Genomic DNA, 21,429 nt, shown 5'->3' with positions numbered 1-21,429 from the left:
TTATATTGTAATCTGCTCATTTGGCCCAGACCCAGCCATTCAAATCATCCCAGGCCTGATTGTACGGTGTGTTGTTTATGTGCATGGTCTGGGTGTGTTTGTGTGCGGTCATCGTATTTTACTATCCCGGCTCACGGTTCAGTAAACAGCCCGAGGCCTCAGAATGAAGTCTTTCAGGTTTTATCTTCTCGCCCCTCTCTTGTCCTGGGCTTGACACAATAGCTCCCCTCCCCAGCCACGCTCTCATTGTGTCTCTGCCGTATCGGTCTCTCTGCCTCCGCTCAGTCAAGCTTTTAGGGGAGGACGTTTTCTTCTATTAAGTTACAAACCTGTTTGTCTGCTGTGTGAAACCAGTATTTTAGATGTACAGGTAGTGGCTCCTTAGCATGTGTGTGTGTGAGAAACAGAAAGGAGGAGGTGCACGACAGTGATGTTGTGTGTTTTTTGAATTCCACTGTCGAAACGTTTCACCAACTTGCTTGTGCAAGTCCCAAAGTCTGTCATTACCTTTGCTGGATTCCAAGAGTTAGTTTTCTTAACAAATAACTGGATTAGTTTCATTCTGATTTAATTAATGCATGATACGTCAATAAATAATACGTTTAAACTGTTGGAATTTTCTGATTAAAACTAAATTTAAGAATTTTAGGATATTTGCACTGGAAAACAAGATTTTTTTTTTTTTTGGTACAGTTAATGCAACATTTAATAGCATGACTTTATGAATTTAAGACCTTTAGAGTCTTATTTGTGAAGGGCGAATTAAGATCTTTAAGACCTGCAGAAACCCTTATAGGCCATTTCTTCATTTTTGGTTGAACTGTCACTTTAAGGACAGATAAACTTTAAATGTGTGTACAACTCTCCAAAACTATGATAATGTACAGAAAATGCTTCTATTTTTATATTTTCAATATGTTTTTAACAGTTATAGTTATAGTTAAACAGTAAATAATTGGATGCATCAGCTGGGAAATAACAGGCCTGTATTGTGTTAGAAATAACAAATCTGAGATAATTTCTGATTTACTGGCTTCATTTTCAGCTTTTAAAACTTTAGGCGGGTTTGTACGAGTATTGTAGGCGTATTGTTCAGTGTATGATATATGGCACAATTTGTTTGAACATGCACTAACTTCCCATCATGAACACAGAGACACATAGAGATGCTCGCGTTCACTTTCACAACTATCTTTTAGCTAGCAGAGCGGACTGGAGCGATAAATCGTGTAATATACATTTGTAATACATTCTTTAACTAAATATATTTTCAATTTCAAAAATATTTCCATTGAGCTTCACTGACCGTTTACAGTATGTCATGGAAATATATTTTTCTCATTTAACAAACAAACTAAAAAAAAAAAAAAAAAAAACATTTCCATGTGGGATCTGGAAGTGAACTAACATTTTGGAGATATGGATTCCCTCAGGAATGTCTGGTGACTTAAGATTTATGAGTAAAACAAGGTCTGTGGTTAAAATGACTTAGATACTTTCTCATTACAACCTAAATTACACACAGTCAATCCTCAAACTTGAATTTTGTAAACAGTTAGGACTACAGTTGTTTTTAGATTTGTTAAGCAATGTAAACTGAAACTCTTATGGTAGTTGTAGTCCTTGTTTAGCAACTTGACAGCAGCTTGTTTTTAATATTAAACACAGACCTTGTTTTACTAATAAATCCAACACTGTTCTTGTGAGGGAACAGATGCATTCAGGATTTGCCTACAAACTGATGTCATGAACAGCTCAATTTACTGTCAATTTGACTTCTAATAGGAAGCTGACTCATTGTTAGGCTAGTCATTGTTTAATGATCTAAAAGATTACTGGATCAAGCAAGTCAGCAGATTTACTGGAAATGGTTCATCCCTCCTTTATTCCATAAATCGTCATTGTTAACTCTTCATGAAAATTCAGCAAGACTTATTTTGGGATTTCAGTTGTAGGGTTTGAAGTCCTGTGTTAACATTGTTGAGTTGTGCATAAGAAAACAATATAACAAAGAACCAATATATTAGAACCACTATTATTTTATTTCAAAAGTCGAGAAAAATTATTTTTTTATTCACAGCTTTCACTTTTTGCATTATAATAACATGGCGTCTGCTCTGAATTCTGTCTTTTTTTCTTTCTTTTTTTGAGAATGTTTTGAATATGCATTCCTCAGAAACATCCAAAAATCAAGTCTTGGGTTTTAGCTTGATGGATCGTGCCAAATAATCATCTCTCAAAAACTATTCGTAAGCCTAGTGATTATGTGCCTCTTGTGTTGCTCTGAAACCTCTATTCAAACAGCGAGACTGCGGTGAACTCAAGTGTGGACACTCATCATGATAATGAACGCTCTAAAACACCACAGCATCGTGATTTGAAAAGAGACACTTTCAGCTGCTTAATTAGGCGTAGCACCTGAAGTTTATAATCAGATCTGGCAGGACTTCCCTCAGGTGGGACACAATCAAATACCAACTGACAATGTTGTCAAGAAAAACTTTTAATCTGAAATCCCTGCAAATATTCAAACCACCTCTCTTTATGTGGTCAAAGCCAGAACCGCACCACAGACTGCTGTTGGAATGAATCTCATGAAGCCGCAAAAATACGACCAAAACATAAATGACATTTTGAATAAAGGAAATGAAAACCATTATATATAGTATAATACACAGTGGTGGCCAAAATTTGCATTTTTGTGACCTTGGACCACAAAAAAAAAAAAAAAAATCTTTCTTTCCATTAATGGTTTGTTAGGATCAGACAGTATTTGGCCGAGATTCAACTATTTGAAAATCTGGAATCTGAGGGTGCAAAAATGTAAATATTGAGAAAATCACCTTTAAATTTGTCTAAATGAAGTTCTTAGCAATGCATATTACTAAATATCTTCATGGAACATGATCTTTACTTACTATCCTAATGATTTTTGGCATAAAAGAAAAATCTATAATTTTGACCCATACAATGTTTTTTTGGCTATTGCTACAAATATACCCCAGCGACTTAAGACTGCTTTTGTGCTCGAGGGTCACATTTAAGGTTTTAGTTGTTTTTGTTGAATTGGAGATTACAACACATATAAAATAAACCATCGTTGGATCTACCTGCGATGGGAGGAATCTGCTGGAACATTGAAAATAATGGACTGGCCTCCTCAACCCCATCCAGCAAATTTGGGGTGAGTTGGAAAATAAACTGGATTGATCTATAGTACGTTCAAAGGAAAGCCTTTGGGTTGAGTTGCAGAAGGCATGGGATAACATTAGTGTTGAAGTTCTCAGGAAATATATTGACACAATACCACAGAGATGGAGAAGGTGGACATACCAAATATTAAAGTTAAAAGTGGATAAAAACAGGACGACTCACTTCATCTGACATTTGTTGTGCTCAGAGCAACCATGTTTCATGAACACTATTAAGTTAAATCATGTTTTGGAAGCAAAAAATTGTCAGTATTTTCAGATCTGTCAGGTGTTCTAACAATTGTGGCCACCACTGTAGATCATTTTGTAGTTTTTAAATCTTGAAGAGCTTATGAGCCATCAGTATACATATAAGATGCGAAACACGGATTTGCAGTTTAATGTTGATATGTCGAATTTTGAGGAAAAATCATACACTATTCATAGTATATCATATTAACTCGCCAATTAAATATTGACCATCCATTATTCTACGTAACTGTATTTTTTAATACTACATAAGTTTTTGGGCTGGATGATATAACATTGTTATAAGTGATCACACAGATTTAGACCAATCTATTTTGTATTTACAAAATGCGTTCACATGCAAATTTGCTTCATGTATTTCCCTGGCATTGAAATCGGGCACAAATACATTCTTGGCTACATATCAATATCTGGATCTCTGGTAGGACATAAGGAACATTATATTGAGTTTAACCACCTAAACTGATTATGCTTTGTTTTATCCAGTCATGCAGCAGGCTCTTTACCCACTCAGTCCGGCTGAGGGTGTGTTCCAGCGGAAAAGTTACGTCATACCCTCTAGAGCATTATATTTGTAAAATATACCTACACCCCTTACTATAATGCTAAATAAATGCATTTGTAAAATATTATACAATAGTATAAACATTTATAGTATGTTACTACATTTAATTTATATGCTTGCTTTAATACTACTACTAATAATTGTAAAGGCTGATAATTATCAGCGAGAATAAGGGGTGAAAATGTGCTTAATTTAATGTCACACTATAAAACATCAAACATTCTGGTGCCCTTTAAGCTAAATATAATTTCCAGTTTTTTTTAGGTGGGTATTTGAAGGGGTTGGTATATCTGCGGTCATTGTTGTGTGACCAATGTCGGCTTTTAAGAAAAATTTAATTAACCCCACAGTTATTTCCGGCCCAAAGTGATAGAAGTAGATGCAGTCTAAAAGCTTAATGTGACTAGAGCATCTTTTCCATGAGATGATTGGTGTGTTGCACAGGCGGCAGCAGGACGGGACACGCTAGAGGTAATTACTGAGGAATGCAACAGTAGAGGACATGCAGCTCTCTTACACTAGCAATAAACTACACAAGACACGCTACAGCACAGAAACGGTGTGTGTACATAGACAATTACATGTTGATGCATTGCACACGTCATGTATGCACAGCATACTAGAGTTTCCGGTATTGTGTCAGTCTGTGGGGAAAATACACCTTAAACCACACTGCTTCTGTTAAATTTCTTTCTGTTTCTTAAAATATATGTGTAGAGTATGTGCCTGTTTCAATGGACAGAGAAGCACACGGCTCTACTCTCAGGACTGAAAGCATACTCCCAATTATTGATCTCTCCTTTACTCTTTAACCCATTAGCTCAGTAAACAAGACTCCCCATGGGCCTGTTGTGTGTGTTCCTTCCGCACATGATGTAGTTTAAGTGCTGCTCTTCAGTGGAAGCTACTTTGGCTTTTATGTGTAGTTTAACTCTTTGTGTTTTTGAAGTAACAAAGTTTTAAGATTTTTTATTTATTTATTTTTTTAGTTAATTTGAATAGTACGAAACTTGGTAATGGTTTTGGCTCTTGCTATATGAACACATAAAGACAAACACAAAATCATGGAAATGATTCAAAAAGGTTAAATGGCCTTGAAAAAAATAGTCAAGAATGACTACTGGATACAACTGGGAAGTGAATTTCATACTGCAAACATTTGGAACTGCACCCAAACAAAACCTTACTGAAAGCTTTTTTTTTATTTTCTTTTTTTTTATATATTTACAACAGTTTGAAATTTCCTTTTTAGGTCTAGGCTAAAAAAGTGGTTAATAGTTATTTATATAAGGCATAAACATAATTTATCACTATAAAATCCCTTTAAAACATAAAATATTAAGATGAACTAAATTATAGCACATTCATTTAATTGAAAAAAAAATAGAAAAAAAAAGTTGACCACCATGCAATAAAACAGCCAAAACAAAATAACTATCATGCATCAAATATGCAAAGTGGTTTTCTTTGGAAAGCATCTTGTGGAATGACAGTGATTCGTGGAGAATGTGGAATTATCAAAGTCTTGATCTTCAGAATTTTGAATTCTGAAGAAATAAATACTGTTTGTGAAACAGCGTAGTCGTGAATACATGTACTCAACAGCAAATGCTCAGTCATGTAAATGGCAGGTATAATCTAGTCATTTGTTTGAATTTAGTCAACAGTTTTCAAGACCATTGCGTAATATTTCCTAGCGCAGTTGTGACTCATGCCCTAATGACAGTACACTTGTGTTTCGTCTTTAGATCATATGTGTTGTTTGTGTTGTACAACTCCAAACTGTTCTGCACTTCTGTGTGTCACAGGAAACTGAACAAAACTGAACCTCACTACAGTCACCTACTGTATGACCTATATTGTAAGATTAGTAATATGGTACATAAAGAAGGAGATGTTGGGGAGCAGGTCATGAACTGATGTTTATGAAAAAAAAAGAAAAAAAAGAAATGAAATAATCAATGGTGAGTCAAGGCAGATGAGATAGACTTCTGATTTTAGGATATATGTTGAAAGAGACGTCTAGTGTCTGTTTGCTCATCCTCGAAGGCTTGCAATGAAGGTTTCATACATGCACAGCAAATTAATTTCATGCCGAATTAATAGTGAGGAAATTGATAAATAGTTAATATTAGAACAGGTATATGACACAAAAAATACTAGTGAATAAATAAAATAATTAAATATCAATTAAAAAGTATAAAAGTGAATTTAAGCATACTGTATAGTATGCAGCATGGATAAAAGTGTATTGTTTATTTATTTACTTGCCCAATTTCAAGAAATATTGCTCTTAAAGGGTTAAATCTTTTGTCCTAATCTGTAAATTGGCATGAAATTATGGCAAAGGTTATCAAAATATAAAAATCAATAATGTTGGCTGACAACTAATTCCACAATTACATTAAAATATTGAATGGATTAAAAAAATAAACTTAACTGCAAAATATTAAATAATTCATGCATTACTAAATGATAATATATTATACAATATATATGTTTTTTTTTAATTAATTTTTATATTATATAATAGAGGTGGGACTGTATTACAGAAAAGCACCATCTTGAAGAAATAGCACACTTAAAGAGTTAAAACTTCTGTCAGCTTTGAACTGTCTCTCTAAATTAGCATTGAATTACAGAAAATCTATAGAGATAAAAAAAAATTCCAATCTAGAGCTGTCTCTCTTAAAGAGCATTGGGTTACCGCAATAGTTATTAAATAAATAAAAATTATGAATAATGGCTGACAAGTATGGTTCCAAACTTGCATACCATTTAAGTAGAGTGGCGTTGAGGTGAGTTTACTTAACACAAAAAGTAGCAATACACAGTTACAACCTTTTTGCAGCTTTGGCATTTTATAATCTCAATGTGTAACCAGCAGTTTATGCTTATAAATCTGTAGCACAAAATGGTAACTTCCTCCACCGCTACAACAAAACCGTTTCTCTTTCCATTGCTGCCATGCAAACAGCCTTCATCTCTGCAGGCGTAATGAAAAGCAGAACACTTCACACAGTACTGAAAGTTTGGTTTGGTACAGTTTTGTATTGTAGATCACAGTAATCAGAGCCCGAATGTCAGTAACAATGTTTTCCGTACAGATGTAGATCTCGGAGTGGTCAAAAGTGTGACAGGAAAATCCCATATTGGTAAGTATGGTCTGACATTTAATAAGACCACATGCTAGACGGATTTCGATTTGTTTGGCCATGGTTGAGAGGTTAAATCAATGTTTTATGAGGGACTAATGTAAGCCTCCATTAGAATGAGGCAGCTTCATTTATTTTCACAGTGTATATGGTCATAGATTGCTCTTGTGTCCATTATTGTTTGAAGCTTTCCTTTAATGACTAAGGTTGTGCACTGTGTTTTTTCTGTAACCATTCTTGATGATTATTTATGAAGCACAAAAGCTAAGCTAGTCTCATTCATAAGCTTTATACTGTAAGGGTAACGTGTGTTTATTTTGTGTCTGTAGGTAGTGTGTGTGTATGAATGGGAACCTAAACAGGCTACAGCATCTCCTGCAGGCTTGAGTAGCTCTGTTTGTAGTGCTGCTTGATGAAGTAAATACACTTTCATTATTGCTCAATGCTAAGGATTTAAACATTGTGCATAGTTTAGGGACGTTTTGTGTGTGTTAGTGTGTGTGTGTGTGTGCGTGCACACGCACCTGTGTGTGTGTTAATGCAAACAGCATACATTTTGTTCAAATTGTATTGGAATTGTAACATTTGACTCTTATTTCCATTCATAACTCTGTTTTACCTTAAGTACTTTTTTTCAGAATTTGTGTGAATGTTGTAGTTTTTTTTTTTTTTAACTGACACTCCACGAAAATAATGATGCATCAAAATGAATGTTGTTGCTACAGTAAAAATGTATTCTGTTTATTTAATATATAGAAAATAATTATAAATGTAGTAACATAATAATCTTAATAATATAGCAATTATAGTGATTTTATTGTATTATGTAGACAAGCTGGCATTTAAATGATATAACATTTTTGAAAATTTATTAATTTTGGTAGTTATGATCAGGTCTGATGTTGGTAAATTTTATATATATATATATAAAATGTATTTATTTCGGTTAAACTCAGCTGTAAATGTTTTATCGTTCATGAGCTGGAAAGATCATTCTGAGAGCGATTTTAACTATATCATTCTGTATCAAAGATTCATTAAACTGTGTCATGGTTGTTATCATTATGGGTCTTGAGAATGTATTTCTATAAACTAATAATCATGCTAGATTATATTTGGTTAAACATTTTAAAACCTTGATTACAATATGTTGACATGATTTTCAAAATCAACGTTTCAAGCCTAAATTAAACATTTTAATGTCACTTAAATTGAATGAATCCTTTAGTATGAGCAATAGTAATGATGCATGATTGTCATCCCTTTAGAACTGATATTTAGTATATTTTTAAAATTAAAATTACATTTTATCTAAACATATTTTTCCATTTGACGTTTTTCAGTTATTTTGTATCAGTGCTGGCTGACAGTATCTTCATGGGCTATCATATGAGAGCACTTTGGTGCCTCCTCGTCTTCCCATAATGAAAACAGACACAGAGACTTTGTCATAATGACGGTAATGACAGTACTTTATTAACCCTTGATTTGCCCTTCAGATGGAATGGCTCTGATATGAAGACTAACAGCAGTGTGAGTGTTTGTGTATTCTGGAGATATCACCTTCTCTCATTCTTGAGCCTCAAATACAGTATTTGAGGCTGTATATACATTTTTTTATATTTTATCAAAACAACCAGGGTCAAACACAACAGCATGACATTTGCACTCAATGCAAAAGTAAGTCAGACTCACTCAATGCTCTATAATTGTTGTGAGAATATAGAATGTCATATATGTATGTGTGTACTGTGTGTATGGAATTTCAAGCTGTATGCAAGTTTAATTATTTTCTTGTTATTAACATTAAAGTTGATTATTTATAAATAATTACATAAATGTCAGTCTGTTTCTCACACCGCCCTCAGAACTTGTAAGCTGTCACATGACTTTCAGTTCTGTTGTGTTTTCTCCTAAGTTTGTGTCGGAGGCATTTCTTGCATTTCTTGCCCTTCAAATGTGTTCATAATCATTACACTGCTGTGGTCTTGATTGAGACTGAAGGCCTGCGCTTTCTCTCTGTTCTGGAGCTTGTGTTTGCCTCCATCTATTGGTGAAAGTGGATCATGTTTTATTTTACTGAATGGCATTAGAAGAGCACAGGTTGAAGGGGCGGGTTTAACTTTCTCAAGTTCTTACAGAGGAGTCACTCTGTTCCTGTCTGGCATTCATCTCTTGGTATGGATTTCTGTAACTTTAAGCTGTCTTTGCTCATTTTGGCTGCTCTTGGTAAGTTAAAAACAAAAATCAAGGTCAATTATGCTATCCAGCACATTCAGTTATAAAGCACTAATTATAGTGCTTTTAAGGCTTTAAACAGTAGCCTACACCAGAATATAATGTGTAGGCTAATGTGTGGTTTTATCTTCATCCTGGATTTTGACTAAAATCAAGTCTGACTGAAAATCGTTTCTCTTATAGGATGCTGTTCTGAGTGCGGTCTGCTTCTCAATGACAAAACGAATGGCGTTATCGGTGAGCCGCTGTTCAGTATGGTTTATCCATGGTTATCCAAAATAATTTTTATATTTATAATTTTAAAAAAAATGTAAAGTTGAAAATATTGAAGTCCTGTAACTCTGGAAATACTGAGAAATTTATTTTTAATAATTTGGAAGTTTTGGCACCATTTCATTATTTATTTAAAAATATAATTTAAAAGCAGATATTATTTAATAAATGAGTTATTAGTTAATTATTATTTAAAAAAATGTATGCCTTATCAAAATCAGTGTGGCATAACAAAGTCATTGTGTTTACTTGTGTACAAAAAGGTGCAAGAATAGTAGGCTATCTGAGTACTTTCAATAGAAGGTTGCTCTGACCTACTGTTCATTAAATCAAAAGTCCTGTGTACCAACTGTATGAAGCTATTCATAAAATATTAGATTTCTAATGACATAGCAGGGCTGTTTTATCTAGATTTCTACTTACCTCATTAAACCAGGTAAAAATGTGACCTTCAAGACAACAATCACCTCAACACAGGATTTTATAACCATAACATGGAATTTCAACAAAGCTGCAGCAATTGCTCCGATAATTACAAGTGTCCCATCCTCAAACACCAATGACATTGATGAGAAATACACCAGCAGAATCATCTACAATCAAACAACATGTGAGCTTCAGCTCGGGCCGCTGGTGAAGGAGGATGAAGGGGAATATATTCTCACTGCAGTCACTCGCAAGGGAAAGCAACTGAATGGACGGATTGATCTTGAGGTTCTTGGTAAGTATTGACCATAAAGTGCAATCTTCATGTATAGCCTACTGTATAGTTCTAGACTAGACACTGGGTTGGTAAAGTCTAGTGTTTGAAGGTCTGAAGATGAATGAAAAGTTGAAGGTTCAAGTCTTGCACAAATTTATTAAAAGCATTAGTTGACTACAAAAAAATAATTATTTAAGCAGACAGTGCACCGAATAACAAAAAAAACAACAACAGTTAATCTCACAGCCAAACAGTGGGATAATTTTGGATGATATGGGGCTTGAATTTGGTTTTAAAGAACAACAAATTATGTGAGTAAATCACCCCAAATGGATTGATATTTTAGATCTGTCTAGGAGACTTTCATGATGTAATCTGTTGTCAAATCTCAGGTTTTGTTGTCCAGAGGTTGTTGAATGGAGCAGAGATGTTTCTGAATGAACCCAATCCATGTTTCTCTTCTTTTTTTTTTCCAGAACCCATAACTGATGTCAAGATTTCGTCCAATCTACCTGAACCTGTAGAGTTCAACAGCACCTTGGTTCTTTCCTGCTCTGCCAAAGGCTCCTTTACTTACAAGTGGCTGAACGGTTCAGTCCCTTTGGTGGTGGATGGCACAAATATAAAACTAAACACAGTGAGAAATGAGCTAACTATCGCTGAAGTTCGCCGTACGGATCTGCGAGGACCCATCATCTGCATTGCAAAGAATGCACTGGAGTCAGGGATGAGCGCTCCCTTCACTCTCACTGTGAGCTGTACGTACCTGATCACACCCACACATGCTTAGTGTGAGACATGAATACATTATTCACTCCGCATCATATTATTTCAAATCCACATGATGAAAAGTTTTATGTTTATGCAGTACTTTCCTTGCAATGACAGTTTATAGTGACCATGTCTTTCGGGATACATTAAGTTATAGGCAGTCCCTCCAGAAAAACGCGGATTATTTTTGTGATTGTTCCGGGCAAAAATCCTTGATTTTGCGGCAGGTTTTCTTAAAAAATGCGATGGAATATGCGGGGTTTTTTTTTGCAATATTATGCGATGAAATTGCGGGAACTTGCAAAAACTGCGGTTTGATGAAAAAAAGGTGACCCCCCCCCCCAACACCCTGGCTCACTAGGCTACTACCTTACTGTAATGAGTCATTTTTTTTTATTTTTTTTTATTTGATTTTAGTTTAATGACCACACAGCCAAGCTGGTGGAATTTGTTTTCAGTACAGCTCTTTGGTACAGGTTCCAGCATTACATTAAACAAACAATAAACACATAAAATAAAATAACATACATATACATAAGGAGTCATGCCTAATCCACAGTCCTCAGCATTCAGAGTTCAAAATGTTTATTGCTATTGGGATGAAACTGTTTTTGAAGCGAGTTGTTCTGGAGGCGATTGTCCTGTAACGCCTCCCAGAGGGCAGTAGCTGGAAGGCGTAGTGTGCAGGGTGGGTGATATCAGAAATTATTTTGTGGGTTCTGCGTAGTGTCCGTTTGTGGTGGAGTGATTCAAGGGATGGTAGGGGTGAACCAATGACTTTGGATGCTCTGTTGATTATGCGCTGTAATTTCTTCCGGGAAAGTGTGTCAAGACTGCCAAACCAAACTGTGATGGATGTGGTGAGGATGCTTTCAACGATGGCCGTATAGAAGCGGAACAGGAGATGAAACCTTACTTTGAACTTCTTGAGCTGTCGGAGATGGAAAAGTCTTTGCTGGGCTTTTTTGTAGATATGATCTGAGTTGATTTTCCATTTGAGGTTGTTGCTGATATGGGTCCCAAGGAATTTGTATGTATCAGTGATGGAGCAATGCTATCCTATCATAATCCTATGATAAGCAAGCATACTAAATCACATAATATTTAAGTTCTCATTCTGTTTTATTTCAGACCTTAATTAACACATGGCTCAAAGTTACAAAACATTGAGTCAAACAAGTTCTCTAGCTTTACAAAAGGAATATTCAACAACTGTAAAAATTAATACAAATAAAATATACACACAAATATACAAATGCTGTTTTACAGGAATTGCAAAGTGCAATCTCTTACTGCAACGTAAATTATTTTACATACTACTAATATACTTACAACTGTAAGTTTTTGGTACTATTCTGTAACAAAAAAGTACAATCTTACAACTGTAGAGGTGCATCAACTTCTAAATGAAACTGTGGATGCCATATACCCCAGGAGCCTCTGAAATAGTTTCAGTGGAACTGCTCTCTTGCCCTTGAATTGACTCAGACAATTCAGCAGTGACTGTCAAAGTCTATTTTCATACAGAGAAAAGAGATCCTCTGCACAGTGGAGAGTCTGCTCTTTTCCCAGTTGACCCGAAGACCCAGACGGGCAAGGTGTCTGAGCACTAGCTCCCTTTGCATGCAAACCGAGCTTGAGAGCAAGCTAGAATCGAGGTAGTTGAGGATACAGACACCTCATTCCCTAAGAGGAGCAAGAGCTCCTTCCACAACTTCATGTCGGCTGGAGGGACCGGCTCTATCACGCCCTTTGCCAGCATGGTCAAGATCTCCACATGCATGACAGGAGCATCCACCATCGTCGTGCAAACACCCCAAAACCTGGGGGAATGCGGGGCGAACTGAATTGCGTAGCCGAGTCTGATCGTTCGGAAGAGCCAGCGGGACAGGTTGGGGAGCTCTAGCCAGGCTCTCATAAACCGATACAGGGGGATCAAGAGAACTACAGGCATTCCCACAATAGGGCAGTGAGGCGGAACAGATGGCCGAGCATGGGAGGCATAGCGTCCCTAGGAGGGGGCAGAGTGCGTGGACTCATCTTATCCCGAGATGTGGCAAAAAGGACGTGAGACGGCAATGCATTCTCGATCTGGTTCTGCATGGAAACTGGCAAAGGAAGAGGGGAACAAGAGCGGGGAGGGAGCATATCGCCAACTGGGAGGTAGAGGAAACAGCTCTTTTAATGAAGGTTAGAGGCCAGCCTGGGAGAATGAGGAGTTGAGGAGCTGAGTCTGATCAGACTCCCTCATGTCTGCCAGGTTTAGCCATAGGTAGTGCTCCTGGACCACCAAAGTGGACATCACCTGACCTAAGGTGCACGCAGTGTCCTTTGTCACCTGTAGAGCAAGGTCGGTAGCAGTGTGCGCCTCCTGCAAAAACTCTGGGTCAGGACTGCCCTCTTGCTGTTCTTTGAGCACTTTGGCCTGGTAGACCTGAAGGTTGTCCATGACTTGCAGGGCAGAAGCGGCCTGACCCCCAGCTCTGTAAGCCTTTGTCACAAGCGAGAATGAGAACTTACCGGCTTTGGAGGGAAGCTTGGGACCACCACGCCATGTGGAGGCACTCTAAGGACACAATTAAACTGAAACAGAATGCCCCACTGGGGGTATCCAAGCATACCATATAGCCGCTCCACCATCTATGGCAGTGAAGGTGGAGGAGGCACCAGAATGGTTTCGGGCAGTTCGAACTGGTGCACCTCCGGGAAGAAAGGAACCGGAGGAGGGTGCTGATGATCCGTGCATGCACTAGCACTCGGGTCAGGGTGGAGGATTCCACTCGAGCCCGATGCTCTAAGTTGCCCGGGATCAAACTCAGGCAACGCTGGCACTCCGGAGGGAGGCAACACAGCCAAATCCTCATCTCCTGAGGACTCAAGCCTGCCTTGTGATGCGGTGATCGACATTTGGTCTTCCTCCTGAGCCCTAAATGAGATGCCAGGAACCTGATGAGAGGGTCCAGCAAACTCATCCATTGTGGCCAGAAGAGGCTGGCTCATCGGAGAAGCCCACAAGGTAACCCTCAGATCACCCTGGCCATCAGTCAAAGTAGCCGCTGAAGTGCTCAGGGGAACATTGGAGCTAAAGGCAGAAAACTCTTGACGAACCACTGAATCGTGCCGTCAGCCCGTCATGCCAACACCAGTTTACTCGCTTTGAAAGCACTCTGGTGAAACCAGCAGAAGATGTGATTGGCTCTGAAGTGAAAGCTTGAATGTGAGTTGCTTGCGCTGCTCCCTATATACCCATACAGTGCGGCGGAGCTTGCGCTGCTCCCTATATACCCATACAGTGCGGCGGAGCTTGCGATGCAAATTCCGCAGACCAAGGTACACCGTGTACCATTGGCTCATTTTGTTACCACTCGAAGGGGAAATGAAGTTTGTCAGTCTCTTTCTGATGTAACGTCGAACATGACCTTGAAATGGAACCAAGGTTACAAGCAACAACGACTGACCAAGTACAAGGGAAAACACAGACAAAAGTCTAATATGGAAACAATAAACACCTGGGAACAACGGCTGGCTAATTAAAAGAAAAACTACAAACTGATTACAAGAACACACCAGACAGGAAGTAACTTAAAAGTCCTTGAAACAAAAATAAAATTTACACAAAACAGGAGGCATGTAACAATAATGCCAAAACTTTCAATTTTGCTTGAACTATTCCAGTGAAAATCATGGATTTCCATAAATGGTGGAATTGTGTTCCATAATGACCTAGATTTTACCTTGAAGAAACTACTAATGTGTCTTCAAACATAAATTTACACAATTCTGTACATGTAAGTACTTGCAGTAAAGGAGTACATTTACCAACACTGCATGTTTTGAGCAATACTACGGCAGGTACCAGTCATCAGCAACCAGTAACTAGTGCATGTAAGTTGAAATCTCCGCTGATGGTGTGCACTAGAGAGCACACATGACAGCAGAGATCGGAAGAGACTTTCTAATACAGACAGGTTCTGAAGCTTAGATTAAATAGGGTAGTGAATGAAACTATGAACTGCAGGGAGAGGATAAATGTGTTAAAATAGGGTTTGTTTGTGCATGTGTGCATTTACTTGATACTCAAATACATCCTCCTCATTTAAACATACCATTTAAAAAATATAGATAAATTGGGCATGTGAAATAGTGTAACATGACACAACTTTTAATGCACTACTAATGAAAATTTTTTATTTCTTGTTGAGCCTTTAAAATGAATTAGGGGGTTTTAAGACTAGTCTTAACTTCATAAAAAAAAAAAAAATTAATCCATGGCTGCACTGCACTTTAATAAACCTTTGCCTGACATTGTCTCTTTCTCCCATGTCTGTCTAGATGGCCCGGAGAAAGTCATTATGACACAAACTCCAACGGATTCATTCCTCAAGAAAGGCTCAAATTTAACCCTTGCATGCTCAGCCCAGTCTGACCCTCCTGCTCAGCTCCAGTGGATGTTTAATTGGACAGAGATGCCTCAGAAGACCATGCAGTCCCCAGCAAACATTACCCTCACCAATGTAGAAGAAAAACACAGTGGAAGCTATAGTTGTGTGGCCTTCAATGTTAAGACCAATCGTTTCCTCGCAGGTCGCTGTGGTGTCTGTTCTGGGTTAGTCATAAACCTGACGTCCGATGCTTTGAATAAAAACAGAAGTTTCACATTGTTATTAAAAAATTATTTTAAAAAATGTGTTATTAAAAAAATATTTTTTTTATTCATTACATATTTACATATTATTCACACAATAGCAATTTATTTTTTTAATTGTTCATTGATTCAGCCGAATTCATCCTTATGGTCTTTTAATTTTTGTTTTGTCTTTCAAACACATTAAAATGCACAATATGAAGTCATGTCTTATTTACTTGTAATGCAGGGATTCCCAAAAGAAAAGAAAAAAAGCTAAATTGTGTGGCTTCAGAAGTTTTTGAATATAGTGCATTAGTCAAATGAACTTTATTTCTTACAAACTGAACTTGCATTTTCATCATTTGAAGAGCTTGAAAGCCTTAGTCCCCATTAAGAAATCAGACAGAATTTTCATTTGTGGGTGAACTACATCTTTAATATCTCTGAGCAGCTGCTGTTTGTTTGTCTATTTGTTATTATTCAAAAATGTCTTCATGGCTTAAAAGTTATTTTAAAAGTTGAATCTGTTCTTCTGCTTTACTCTGAGGTAGGTCTGTCTCAGCTCATTTTTCTGACTAGAAGTTTCAGGAATGTTCTGCTTTCTTTGAGGGCAGATTGTTTATATACAGCTTTTGAACCTGTGGTATCAGGCTCTGTGGCTTTTGTAAAAAAAGAAAAAAAAAAAAGAAAATCTATGTGTGAAATCAGCATGCTGAAAAAGGAAGGTAAAGTACAAACTATCTGATGTCACATACATTATGTGCAGGTACTTGGCCAAAGTTTCAGAATTTGACAGACTTCTGCTTGAGGTGATCTGTCAGTGTGAAGCAGACATGTTCAGAAGTCCCTGAGGTTCAAATCCAAGTCAAGTCTCAAGTCTCCGTTCCATTTTTAGCAACAGTTCTTTCATTGTAGCTAAGTGTAACGCCATATGAGGATAAATCAGTTTTTAAATATTAAAAAGGATTACTTCTACAGAAACTCCTGTTTGTTTATTCAAATATTCTAATAAAGCACACAGTCATTAATTAAATTTTTATACACAATCAAAAAACTATTACTTTAAATCTTTACTACAGAACATACAGAACATTTTTATTATTTTATTATAAGTTAATCAATTTAAACTAATTAAGCATGCAAAAATCTTTGCATCTTCCATGTCTAATTTTTGTACTTTAAGTTGTGCATATAATCATGTGACTGCTGGATGAATGTTTAATTATAATTTAATAAATGGGAAATTGTTAACTTTCATTAAACTGTTGGTGTTCTTTATTTGAAATGACAAATATGGTGTCAAATAGTAAAGTAATTAAAGTAAGGTGGAGGGGGGGTAGTGTGTGACCTTCCTTCCTTCATTGTTTCCTTGACTGATCAAATGCCTGAAATACTGGTTGTACAGTTAAACAGTAAAACAGTTACACGTGTATGTTTCACTCATTTTTTTAAACTATTTATCTAAAACTTGTTTTAATTATTGTGTGCACATAAAAACATTCTACTTTTCACATCTGTGAATGAGTGTAAAGTTCCTTTTACAATTATTAATGGTAAAACTTGTCAAATTCATACAAGCTTCTGAATTGTTTCTCTTTTACCTTCATGCAGTTTTAATTTGTGTAAATTTGTTTTTTAGCGACAATGGCAATAAAACTTGTGCCACTGAAAACTGTGGAACATAGAGTGACCATAAATCCTATTTTTTTTCCGGACATGTCCTCTTTTTGGACCTTGAAAAATGCATCCGATTGGGATTTCTAAATCGCCCTTAATGTCAGGGATTCAGCTTTTGCTTTCTACAGTCGCCATTCATTATGTGTGTTTTTGTATTAGAGCCCAGAAGAAGACTGTGTCCAGTCCCCCCCAAACATTTTAATATTGCATATAATTTCCGCACATAGGGGGGGCTGCAATCAATATGCAAAAAATATAATCTCTTTTGAAAGAGTTGCACATTTTCATGTGCGATCAGATATTTGTCAATGAGCTCAGGATCTGTTGAGCAGCAAATGTTCCAGCATGGTCTGTCAGCCATCGCTCCTCTCAACCTGTGATTAGTTCAGTCTCCCTCAAAAATGTCTTCCAAATGTGGGAAAGTCAACTGTGAATAGCCATTTTCACCAGCAGGTATAGAAGAAAGCACTGGAATGTTTTCTGGTCATTGTTTATGGTGGTAACTGCCTCTGCTGGTCTTTCCTCTGGTGATGTTCTCCATTGTGTTGTCAGCTTGTTAATCTGGGTAATGCACTGATGACACTCAATATAGAGATGGTCATTCTGAAAGGTCTTTTCTCTGTAGCTCTGTTGTTCCTCAACAGTTCTGGAGCTGTTCCACAATAAAGCAGACTTTAGAAATCAGGGTAGGTCAATAACGTTCCTTGATAATCATTTGCTTAATTGATCTGAATATGACTCTCCCTGGTGTTCAGTTGTAGTTATGTTGAGGATTTGTTGTTCTTGTCTGGATCCTGTTCCCAGGTGGGGGCATTTGAGGTGTTGTTATATTCATTTTGGTTTGAATATGTTGGTGTATCGTTAAGGGCAATTAATGTAAGTAATGAATGGTGTGTGTATATACTGTGCATCTGATAAGCAAAATGTAAAAGTAACTTCCTCCACAGAAAGCCTCACTACCCACAATTCTGCCTCGGCCCATTACTGCCATGTGAACAGCCTTCATCTCTGCAGGCACCGTGTGGTTAATTGGTGAGAAGCAGAACACTTAATATAGTACTCACGGGCGGTTCTAGAGGGGTGGCATAGGGTGGCAGCAACGAATTAAAGGTTATGGCCAATTTGAAAATTTACGAGCGCGAATCTTTCGTGATTCGTGATCCCGCTCCGATCTCCCGAACTGATTCAAATGATTTGCGATCCCCAAACTGACTCAAACTCAAAACCCTATTAGCTAATAATAATAGTTTATTAAAAAACACAGAAACTCTGGTTACAACTCACCAAAATAAAAGTTTGGTCTAACTCAAAGAAATGATGTAAGAAATTGCTTAGTAAAATATACTTAAAAAAGATATACTAAAACATTTTAAAGGAATATCACACAAGTTTTCATAGATGTTTTAATTTAAGCTTGCCAAAACAATAACACCATATTTTTCAAAAACTATTTCTAAAAGTACATTTGTATTTGTGCTTATAATGCTTATTTATTTATTATTATTGTCAGCTAATAAAAGCTATGCTTCAGGGACCATATTCATATAACATCTAAGGCTAAATGTAGCTCTTGACTGGTTGAGTTAAATGGTGATAAACACTAAACAGTAGAAAATCAGTTGAGTCTTCCCAGCTGGAAATGTCATTGGCTATTAAAGTCTTGTGTTTCTTATAATAAATTGACATATTGATAACACTGAACCTTTTATATAAATGTTGATGCATACTGTATGCATTAGTGAGTGTGGTGGTGCTTATGGGGTATGGTCACTTATTCTTTATATGTTTGTAATGTTGGTTATAACTGTTTCAAATGCAAGACATTGATTGAATGGGATTAAGTTTGTAAATGATAGCCTGTGTCCTTTTGTAGTGTGCACATATATTTATCATCAAACTGTGGTGACAAAATTCAGTATATATACGTCTGCCATATGTTGCCACCCCTCAAAAATTCCTGCCCCCTTCTCGCCACCCCATCAATAATTTTCTATATCCGCCCCTGATATTACTGAATGTTTGGTACAGTTTAATATTGTAGGTCACAGTAATCAGAGCCGTATGCCAGTAACAATGTTTTCCGTACAGATGTAGATCTCTGAGTGATCAAAAGGAAAATCCTATTGGTAAATATCATCTTAAAAGTATGGTATGAAACCACTAAGCAATGCCCTAGCAACTTTTCAGAGCACCCCACCACTAAGAACATAAAGGCCCGTTCATACCAATGGCAACTATTATTATGCACATTAATGCAGGATAACGTTCTGTTTATTACAAGCACATGCTGCATTTATGTCTTCTGACACTTTAAATATGCAAGCTCTTTTATATACTTTTTTTATGCAAACAGCTTACATTTTGCAGTACATTAAGTACCAAAAAAGTTACACTTGCAACCTAAAGGATCAAAATGTCCCATTGAAAACCATTAAAACAGTAAAAATTGATCACAGTGCCATTTGAGCATAAAATCACGCATTTTTAAAGGCTTTCTTTCTGTTAGCAATTTTTATTCCCACCTGCTTTCACCTGTTAAGAAAAGTTTTCTTAGATTTTTCTTAGGTTTATGGAGCAAACACTCACTTTATTCTATGTGTTTGCAAATTAAAAGCCAACTGAATCCAAATTATTATTATAATTGTGTGGGTGTGTCGGCATGGAAATCAGAATGTGTTTTGTACAATGTGAGTACTGAGAAGTCATGTGTGTTTGTGAATGTCTTTTTTTTGGAGGGGGGGGGCAACAATATCACTCTTCTGCACAAACAATTATGACAGCTTTTAATTTATTGTTGTATGGGCCTTTTTAATAGCTAATGATCTGCAGAATTAGAGAAGTTTATCTATGAATAATTAGCCTGCATATATTAACCTGTTTCTCATTTAAAGCTGCCATATGACTTTTAGTTTGGTTTTGTTTTCTCTTAAGTTTTTGTCACAGACATTGCTTCATAACACTGCTGTGGTCCCTTCCTAGGTCGAAAGGCTCAGTTTTCTAGCTGTTCTGGAGTATGTAAACGCCTCCATCTAGTGATGAACCAACTGGGGGGGGGGGGGGGTTGGGGCAATTTATATACATATATACACTGCCCTTTAAAAGTTTGGAATCAGTACATTTATTTAGATTTATTAAAGACATTTCTTTCATCAAGGTTGCATTTATTTGATCAAAATAACAGTTTTATATTTTAATAGTAGCTCAAGTGATAGAGCATTCTGTTAGCAAAGTTGGGGGTTCGAATCCCAGGGAACACATGTTAGGAAAAATGGTTAGCCTGAATGCAATGTAAGTCACTTTGGATAAAAGCGTCTGCTTAATGCAGAAATTTAATTAAATTTTTAATTTAATTCAATATAGCTATTTTAAAATATGTTGCTACTCAAACTAGCCTAATGGTGTTTCGAGGGGGGTCTAACTTTAAGTTGAGTTAAGTTTATTTGATACAAAAAGTAGCAATACACAGCTACAACCTTCTTGTAAAGGATGACACAGTAAATTTACAGTAACTTAGTTACATTATGGTCCTTGCTTTAAAAGCACATGAAATCCACATGATTCTGACATAATTCCACAATTGTTTTAGCACACTCTGGGTTATAGAAAAATTTGTGTCATTTTATAACTTGCAGATTTGGCATTTTATAATCTCAATGTGTAACCAGTAGCTTATTTTTATAAATCTGTTGCACAAAATGGTAACTTCCTCCACCGCTACCCACAAAACCGTTTCTCTTTCCATTGCTGCCATGCAAACAGCCTTCATCTCTGCAGGCCTAATGAGAAGCAGAACACTTCTTACAGTACTGAAAGTTTGGTTTGGTACAGTTTTGTATTGTAGATCACAGTAATCAGAGCCTGTATGCCAGTAACAATGTTTTCCGTACAGATGTAGATCTCGGAGTGGTCAAAAGTGTGACAGGAAAATCCCATATTGGTAAGTATGGTCTGACATTTAA

The 21,429-nt window shown here is 36.6% G+C and overlaps 1 protein-coding gene across 1 annotated transcript; it reads left to right on the top strand.

The window, feature by feature from the left end:
• Positions 1–9,583: 9,583 nt before the first annotated feature.
• On the top strand, positions 9,584–16,644 carry LOC113120214 (carcinoembryonic antigen-related cell adhesion molecule 1-like; the record flags this gene model as incomplete). The annotated part of the gene is made up of 5 exons (XM_026290148.1): positions 9,584–9,656; positions 10,129–10,413; positions 10,872–11,153; positions 15,499–15,790; positions 16,560–16,644. Coding segments are annotated over 5 exons (1,017 nt in total), but the record flags the coding sequence as incomplete, so codon positions are not given.
• Positions 16,645–21,429: the final 4,785 nt, after the last annotated feature.

This window comes from Carassius auratus, chromosome 19 (genome assembly GCF_003368295.1).
Source record: "Carassius auratus strain Wakin chromosome 19, ASM336829v1, whole genome shotgun sequence".
Classification (NCBI taxonomy): Eukaryota; Metazoa; Chordata; class Actinopteri; order Cypriniformes; family Cyprinidae; genus Carassius; species Carassius auratus.
This window is presented reverse-complemented; position numbering and strand designations above follow the sequence as displayed.